This window comes from Xyrauchen texanus, chromosome 6 (genome assembly GCF_025860055.1).
Source record: "Xyrauchen texanus isolate HMW12.3.18 chromosome 6, RBS_HiC_50CHRs, whole genome shotgun sequence".
NCBI classification, from domain to species: domain Eukaryota; kingdom Metazoa; phylum Chordata; class Actinopteri; order Cypriniformes; family Catostomidae; genus Xyrauchen; species Xyrauchen texanus.
Window position 1 is genome coordinate 22,174,133 of NC_068281.1, and position 9,783 is coordinate 22,183,915.

Consider the following 9,783-nt stretch of genomic DNA (forward strand, 5'->3'; position numbering starts at 1 on the left):
AGATAAAATAGTTTATTTGGCCTCATTTCTATTTGAGACATAAACCAACTGTGAGTTCAGGCAGCTCCAACACTAGTTCTTTTGAATTCTCTTAGCACACGTTCACACCAGTAGCTTATGTTTCAGATGGCAATCGGCCCCAATCCCTATTATTTTGTTTTCACAGAGACATAGTGTGTGAGTTTGGAAGTACATGTCTAATTCTGTTTTTGTTATTGAGCAGTGATGACACTGGATGTTTGCATCAAAAGCAAGATGTGGGCTAAATAGTTGATGAAAAATAAAACCACCTGGTTATACCTTAAACCTCTTTGTCTATGAGGGCAAGTCTACAGCAGCAGAGAAAGGTAGTGGACTGAGCTATGATGTGGTCATGACCCTTGTAAATGAGAAGGTGTTGCGAACTGGTTACAATCTATTTGTGGATAACTTCTACTCCAGTCCAAAACAGAGACACTTCAGAGACCTCCTTGGAAAAAAAGATCTATGCTTGTGGCACCATCAGATCTAATACAACAGAACAAGATGCCCAAGAATGCAACACGAGACAATATTCACTGGATAAGGGACTGCACAAGGGAACTGCTGATGGTCTCCACTTTTCACAAGGCCTTCACTGGTAATTATGTGCAGAGAGGGTCAAAGGGAGAGATGGCCATTGGACTCTAGTAAATGTCCCTGTTCCAGCTGATATCAAGGAATACAATAGGTTTGTACTCTTTTTTTTATATTATAATTTTTGTTTTATAGTATTATATTATGTACACATATTATGTATGTTGGCTTCTCTAAAATTCCACTTTTGCTTTCCATTCAGGTACACGGAGGGAGTGGATCTCTCTGCTACAATGTCCTGCACAAAACCAAAAAGTGGTACCAGACTTTTTTTTTAACACTTTGTAGACATTGCTGTGGTCTATGCATTCATCTTGCATCAGCAACTGGCCAAGTCAATAAAGGAGAAACCCTTTCTCAGAAGGCATTCAGAGAGAAACTATTTTTGGAGCATGCAGACATTCAGACTCCAACAATGATTAAAAAGCATTTATTACACATTTATAAGATTGTAAGTCTTACTGTAAACCATTTTAAGTATAAAGTATGTTCACTGTGATATTCTAAAGCAGAAACTGATCTAGCAAATTGTGTGCCTGAAAGTGATTTGATGAAAACAATTAGCTGTCCCTTTGGGAACCTTTTGGAGTCTCCAAATGGCCTTTTCAGAAAGGCACCCAGACAAACACTTAGATAAAGGCTTACAGAAAACTATGTTTTTGCTAGTATCACCTTCAAATTGGAAACATAGCTTGGTCAGACTTAGGGCTTTTGCCTGTTGTGTTTTTAGGTGCCTACACCACAGCATTGTGTATTTATTTCATAATAAGTGTGACATTTCTTTTGAGTTTATCTCTGTGTTAGTAACAGATTGAGAAATGAATTTAGAAGATTTCATAGTACAATCTTAAGTGTTAGCTTTCTAAAGATACCTTGAATATGTGTGTAGTCAGAGGGACTCTTGACCAGTAAACCTTTTATTTTGGGTATGTCATTTACCCTGTTCCTCACCAAAGTGGGGGTGCTTTGAATGTAAAGCAAATAATGGCTCAGTTGGTCTATAACATTTTAAAAAAATCATAGTTTTTTCTCTATCACTGGGGGAAAATGAGCACATAAATATTATATTTACTAACATACAAACTCAAACATCTCAAACTAGCTACACGTAACAAACAAAACTTCTGACAACTTCTGAAAATTCACAGTCTCTTCCTGTCAAAATGTGAGCACTGACATGTCAAAATAAAAATAATGTAAAGTATTAAAGTACATCTAGTTCGTGGACATTGTCTTTCCCAGAAATCCATTTGTTCTCCCCCATCTCACGCCATCCGTTACAAGAATCTCTGCTCCGATCTCCCGGATAACCTGCTGTCCTTCCTCCCAGCCAATCATTGCTATATATATATAAATACATGTTTATATTGTTTAAATGAAACTGCTGGGAGAGTATAGCTCCGTTGGCTACAACCAATCTTGCTTGAAAAAAATTGTACGGGTACCACAATACGGTTACTGGAGAGTTACGTGAATTTTCAAATCTTTGATTGGCTAGGAGGTGTGTGGCAGTTAAGGGAAATGCGGTAGTCTGGAGCTGCAGTGTGAAGCATGAAAAAGTCGGGAAAGACACATGGTAGGCTTGAAAGAACTTGGTGAAATGTAATACTTTGCAGAATGTTTGTTTTAATATGGCAGTGCTCAGACTGTGAAAAAGATTGAAAATACAATGATGCAAATAGTACTGCTGCACTGGAAAGAGCAATGCTAATGCCATGGACGGATTAACCACCGGGCCGATTGGGCCATTACCCAAGGGCCTCTAAACCCAAAGGGCCCCGAGCTCTAATCTATTATTTATTAATTTATTTTGAGATATCTATTATAAATCAATGTAAATGTCAGCCTTCTGTGAAATACCATTTGTTCGGCCGAATGCGTTCTGGACTACAGCAGTGCAAGCAAGCGCAAGCTGCTATTAGTCATTAATGAATCCCTTTATAAACACTTTACAAAGTGAACCTTAATGTAAAATGTTACTGAATTAATATTATATTTTAATAAGAATAATGCAAAAACAAAGCAAAGCAAAGCAAAGCAAAGCAAAAAGAACAAAAAACAAAAAACAAGACAACAACAAAAAGCCAGAAATACAGTACACCAAGTTAATAAATTCAGGAGTTGAGAATTTACTGTACCTAATGACCTGTCCCTGGTCTGGTTGGTTGACTTGACCACAGGGAGGCTCGCTCGGGAGAGGCTGCCTCGTGTAAAAGCGGAGGGGGTTTCTCCCTCCGACATGGCCTCCAAAAAGTCGAGGGAAGCCAAAGAGAGATGCTCCCCTGGCTCCCCTACAGCTGACTGGGTGGTTACACTGTGTGCAGCACTCCTGATCTAAAGCACAACACAATGATCAAAGCAGAAGTTATCCAGAGAGTTTTGCATATTTTAAAACAGTATCATGATCAAAAACTGGATCCAATACCAAGCACTGACACAATTAAAACATAGATCAGTTTCCAAAAACCTTAGATTTGTATAGTATCTGAACTGGTTCACATTTGGAATAGGTTGCTTATTTACTGTGTGGGGTAGTGCAATTCTGAAGGTCAAGATGTGAGCAGAGTCACCACCATAAACTTTAATGCTCAATAAAAGGCGAGTCTACAGAAAGGTCAGGGAGGAAGGTGAAGAGACGCTTAATGCTGTTTTATAACTCTAGATGCCATAAAGGGGGCACACAGAGATCTATTAAGTAAAAACAATTACACAGAGTGTCATCTGAGAGGACAGAACAAAAATGGAACATTATGCCATTTTATTGCCTTTAGATGGTGCCTTTATTTAGTGTACACGTACACACAGGCGTGCAACTTGTGTGCCTGAAAGTGATTTGATGAAAACAATTATCTACTAATGAAAAGGAGAGATGCAAGGTAGCACTCTGCTGTAAAAAGACTCCTTGACTGTTTTGTGCACACAAATATACAACTGTCAACACGTCTTCTAGTCAATTACAGCTCAGTCCTCTAATTTAGCTCATATTAAAAAAGAAAAATATAGATTAATCTCCAGTCACACAAAAGCAATAAATGCACAAGGTGCAATTAGTGTGTTCAGGACTTATCCTTTAGTATCCTTATATGGACAGATAAAATTAATAGTTTGGTTGTCCTCCCAATAACACCTTTTGGGGATAAACAGACAGCAGACATAGGTTGGTGGATATCCTTTTAGTTCTCATTCTGAGTCTGGAAGTCATTGCTCCCTCCTCTGCAATCAGAAGATCCAACAAGCAGAAGATTGCATATTCCGAGCCCGAATGTATCTTATCACAACAGCAGCATGCACACTGGCCTGCTCTGACATACATGCCTGCTGGATTCCCACATTGAATCCCAAAGATCTTAATTCTGCACTTCCATATTGCACTGCTTCATTTTCGTCAGTGGTTTTAGTGACACCACAATTACGAGGTTAGCAAGGAGGCACACAATTACACCTCAGACTGTAGGTCTGACACCGGCATTTCCGGACAAATTATGAATCATGCTATATTTTCAAAATTATAAGGAAACAATTTAAATCAGAACATTCTTTTGAAAGTTTTAAGGTTTAGTGCATCTCCAGAGATTAGCTGAAGCTCTGAATGTGTTTTCAGTAAATAAACTTCATTGTGTTAGTCACAGTGGCTGCACTATAAAGCTAAGACATTTTATAAAGCTAAGACGTTTTCGAATTGAGGTCTTGTGTCATGCAAATCTAAAAATAAATCCTTTTCTACCTTTTGGAGGCTCTCGGCTGACAGACTGTAAAGTCTTAAAGTTGATACTCAAGAGTAAGGTCAAAACTGGTTGAGTGTAAACTCATTCAATATTCATGACTCAGGATGTTCTCCGTCTTACAAAATGCAGGACAGTGAGCAGGAGGTCACACTCACTTAAGTTCCGAATACAGGAGCTGCTCAGAGGTAAACTGACACACACTCACACTTTTACAACTACATTGAAACACTCACACAGAATGCAAAAAACAAATCAGTACTTTTGTCTTGTTTTCCAGTAAAAGTAAACATCCATTAAACAAGACGAGGTAAAATATTAGGTCTTGTTTTCAAAGAAATCTAACAAAATTTAAGTGAGGCTTAAGCTTAAAATAATAATAATAATTTAAAGAAAAAATTGCAGATGGGGTAAGAATAATAGACTTGTTTTTTTCCAAGTTATTATTTTGCATTGGTATTATTATTGGTATTATAATTTTTCTTGATTTAAGCATAAACCTTACTATATTTTGTTAGATTTCTCTGAAAACAAGACTTAATATATTATGCCATTTGCTTATTTTGTATACTCATGACCATTTTCAAATAAAGTAAATGTCTTGTTTAAAAGAAGTTTAGATATTTTTTACTGTAAGACAAAAATACCAATAAATTACTTTTTTTTTAGTGTGGTTTGTACAGTGAGTGAAGTTGAACTTGCTCCCTGTAGAGCTCATTTTCAAAAGCTGTGTTGAGTGATAGAAAGCTGTGCTCTAGCAATCCACTAAGCAACATATCCAAGGCCCAGGCTGAGACTTGAAAGTGATGAATTTGAATTAGATGTTATCTTTACACAGGTGTTGCATTGTTGGTCTACTAACAATCGCTCAGGTGTTCACATGCACTGCAAACTAAACAATAGCCTTTATCTCCACTTGAAAAGCTTGCATCAAACTGTGCCCATGATTTATAGCTCATGACAGCTGGGATAATTCCACACATGCATAATGCAACAATACATTAAACGTTTTGTTGTGTGGATTAAATAAAATAAATAAGACAGGATTCTAAAGATTCCTTTGGACCAGAAGTCTGACACATGAAAAACTAATTCTCAAATGAGCGATTTATGAAAAAGTAGTCAACAACAGCTACTGCATGTTACACTTCTTGAGAGCATTATGTATATGTCATTATTTAGATCCAGATGTATCCAGCAGACCAGGAATCAATTTGACACAGATTCCACACGCATATGAAGCCGTGCCAACATACGTTTGCACTAAGACATTGTATGCAGGAAAATAGAGAGTGGCCTGGATATAGTGGTTTAAAGCATAAGGAAGGGCTTGTGGGGAGCAGCTTGCCTGGTTCACTGCACTCTTTAATCACAGGCAGATGAATGGCCAGAGACCATGCCTCATCTGAGCTGGTCTAATGCCAGGTCTTTGAAAGCACTGGCAGGGTCAGATAAATCATACCTCCATCTCTCTTGGTCTGGAGAATATTGAAGAAAGAAAGGACTTTGTAGATGGACTTCAGTATTATAGGGCTTCAGTGTTCGGGGGCTTGATGATATTCAGACTGTGCCCAGTCACAAAGGAAACGTACAAAGTCTACGCTCAAAAAGTGCAAAGAGACAGACACATTCCATTTCAAGATCCAGCTACTGGAAAAATAAGTGCTTTACAAAAGTTGCAAGAAAAAAACAATCTTATAAGTTACCATGGTACAGTGTTGGTATCAGATGGTAATACCATGGCACTGCATGATTACCATATTCATATACCTTGTCCAAATAAACATGACAATAGCATAACAGACTACATAACAGAAGTGTTTATCTCATGATAATTGTCATAAAATATAGACTACTTATCAGTAGTGTTTATAGCATAATATGATCATTGTCAAAACATCCTAATTGTTTTGCATTCAAATATCAAAAATGTAAATACAACCGGTATGACGACTTCTCTGTATACAAATTCAACTCACACATTATTTTCTTCAGTATTCCAGCGGCAATCAAGAAATCACTTGAAATCACTATTTATATGTAAACACGCATCATTTAGTTTCATGGTCTTCTAAATTATTTAAGACCCAAACAACACTACTTTAAATCATTGTATTCACATCTGAACGAGACTAGCCTAGTTCTGATCTGATAATATTGTAAAATGTCCATTGTACGCTACCCTTTTTAATTCACAATACCTTGACGCAAAACTTGCGGAGACGTCCTACTTGATTCTTCACACAGAGGATCAGGGCATATTCCAGATAATAATACTAGGCTACAGTAAGTGTCAACACCAACAAGTCCAGTGTCCTGTCCGGAAACTCCGTAGAACATCAAAAACTTTTCTTTAGCTGCAGAAGTGCGTGTCTCCAGTTAACTGATATAGAGACGCACGGTGACGTCAGCGTCTTGTACAGACACACCCACCTCTATAAAATTACCCGAAATACTTGTTGGGTAAGAAAAAATAAGTATTCCGGATAAACTTGCGAAATGTGCAATTTATTTTTCACGCGTCTGTTACACCACCTTGTTTACGACAGCTAACAGCGACTTCTGAAAGTCTAAAAACCATTAAGGTGTTTGTTGAGGAGCGCGTAGAGCATGTTCTCATCAGCCAAAAAGCAAAGATGTCAAAAAGGAACATGCACAAGAAATGTAAGTAAACGTTAACCACTTGAACAAAAGCGCATTCCAAAAAAAAAAAAAAAAAAAAAAAACAATTCATACATTTTTAAGACGGCACGATTTTGTCAGATGAATTGGATTTTAAATAATAGGCATTTAAAAGAGTGCCGTTTAGAAATGGCACACTTTTGTACATTTCTAGTTACATACCTAACATATAGCCTAACTGAGAAAGAGTCTGCCAGAAGAGTCTGAAGTTTCTGTATGGCTGTCAAATATTAGACCTTAAAGGTTCAGCTACAGAAGCGCATTATTTTACATTAGGCTTTTGACACGGCATGCGGTTTTTTGTGCGTTTATCCAAAACTGGGTTTGAAGGCAATTATAGCTGATCGGTGTAAAACACCACTTGCGCATTTGATCTCAGCTGTACGCGAGCGCAATCATCTGGAGATGCCATTGTATTGCATTCCCTATGTACATCTGATATACAAATTAAATTTAAATCAGTGATCACATATCTATATATAATTAATCTTACCTAATTATTTTAGTGCGATTATCCAACAAAGGTGGACATGTTGTAGGCCTATATTAAATATATCAACATGATTTAATTACATTTGCTCATATCTGTTCAAGGAAACAGATTAACCTCAATAACTGTACAAAGTAGCAATAAAACACTCAAAATTATCCAACCAAACAAACATTGAAAATGCCAAGCAGAAACCAGCAACAATAAAATGGTCAGTGCACCTTAATCTGTCTAAAGTCAGGTGATACATATGTTGATGAGTGTAAGAATGGTCTGCTGCAGAGATTAAATATGGGAACACATCAGCAGCATCTTACAAAGCATCTCCTTACACCTCTTTGAAAAAATACCTTACAGACAGACTTTATGTAACATGGTATTTACTTGCCTATCAACACATCTAATTATTTATTGTTACATTGACCAGGCAGGCTGAAGACGAGATGATGTGAAGAACCCAAGTGCAGTTGCATTGACAAACGTGAAAGTATCAGAACCAAAAGAGACTATAAACATGGACTGGACTTGACTTGACTTGACTTGACTTGACTTAAGACCACATTACACAATACCTGACAAAGAACAATTGTAAATGAGAGGGCTTAAATACACTCACAAGTGTAAACAAGTTAACAAGACAACCAATGACAAGACAGAACTAATAACAAGGTGACAATACAATGAACCAAACTAATAAACCATTTGACATGAAACAGGAACAGGAAGCAAGACAACTAATTCAAAATAAAAGTCATGAAAACAAAACATGAAGAAAACCACACATAGATGTGACATTTATAAAGAGCAACATAAATCAATAAAACGTTTTCTTCCATAATAGTGATTCACATTGTCGACTGCTCTGTTTTTTGCTGATGAATATATTGCATACATCCATCTCTTTTTGATGGTACCATTTGGAATTATATTCAAGATGTACAGTAATTAAGACTAAGCAAAAGGAGCAGAAACTCGTGTAGTGGAGTTTTTAAAGGTCAAGCTAGAAAATTATTAAAATAAATAGCAGTTTTTACCAAAAGCTGATTCAAGTATTTCACATAACTGTGTATCTTTGGATGAAGGAACAAAAGCAGAGCTAAGCTTACCTGCTCTCTGAGTCGTTCCTGATGGCCCATGATGACGGAGGCATGATGGGGATACTTTTGTTTCAGGTGCTCAAGAAAGACATCTTTCTTGTGGTCCATGCTGTAGGATTGCATGTCGATTATGTCCCCAGCAGAGCGAGGCCCTCCTACTGTGTGCCTCCTCGGCAAGGTTCGGGGGGACAAGGGGTCTGACTGATTGCGCTCATCTGCGCTGTTTAGCTTTCTGCTGTGGCTGTCCACATCCTCAGGGGAGCCCAGCCTCTGGATGCTTTTCACTGGCTCTTTGATTAAAGGCATATGAGAATATACAAAGGAATAAAGATTAGATAGACACTTAGTGGGCAGCTGCACTTGGCTCAAGATCTGCAATTAATTAGTCTGCTAAGTGAGGCAAGGCAATGACCGGGTAGAGTCAGACAACTGCTTGCCAAGAGAGCAATTATTGAGCAAAACTGCAAACAGGCCATTTGTTTCCCGATAACAGCTTGCACCTTGCCAAAAAAGTCTCAGAGCAATCAGTGTGGTGGCTCATTATTGGTCAGGGCTATCTGCATGGCATTGAGGGCCACCTGTGGGGAGACAAAGTACTGAGCAAAATCAGGGGTCATTTCTATCAGGCAATGAGTCAGATAGCCTATAACAGTTCAGGGAGAAGGTCGGTTCTACTTTTAGAATTATTACTCAAATGGGCAAAGTTAGCTTGGGCATATACATGCTCAATGCTAATAAGCCTCCATACTGTGTGCTACATGGTAATCACAATCTGTCATTTTGTGTAGGTATCTGAGAGAAAAACATAAAATGTAATATGAGATGTGTAATCTAGTGAACAATTTATTATACTATGATATCATTGTTTCTTGTACAAATGAAACTGTGATTAAGCTTCACAAGTCTCCTGCACAATGGTACTTGTTAAAGAGCAAACTATGCACAAAACGTATAAAGTTTGCATATATAAATTACATTTCCATCTTTCATGGAACCTGTAGTAGGGGATTGAGAAATGGCACAGAGTTTGAAATGCAACAAGGCATGTGCTTACTCCCCCAAAACATCAGCACAACTTTAAACCATAGCTCTTAAACACTATTCCCAGGATCGTCAATATTACATTTTTCTTGTGAGTCTGCCAACAGGTTTACTGTAAAGAAACATTGCCTCATTA

General features: G+C 37.6%; 1 protein-coding gene across 3 annotated transcripts in view; it reads right to left on the reverse strand.

The window, feature by feature from the left end:
- LOC127644774 (sickle tail protein homolog) overlaps positions 1-8,744 on the reverse strand; it is a 36,764-nt gene extending 28,020 nt beyond the window's left edge. The window contains exons 1-2 of one of the 3 annotated variants that reach the window (XM_052128151.1): positions 8,616-8,744; positions 2,754-2,949 (exon numbers count right to left, since the gene is read on the reverse strand). In XM_052128151.1, coding sequence (XP_051984111.1) covers positions 2,754-2,949; positions 8,616-8,729 — 310 coding nt within the window. In that variant the 5' untranslated portion in view covers positions 8,730-8,744. Of the gene's footprint in view, positions 1-2,753; positions 2,950-6,538; positions 6,684-8,615 lie in introns of those variants that run through there. The other 2 variants (XM_052128149.1, XM_052128150.1) reach the window with 2 other exon arrangements.
- Between the last annotated feature and the right edge of the window lie 1,039 nt (positions 8,745-9,783).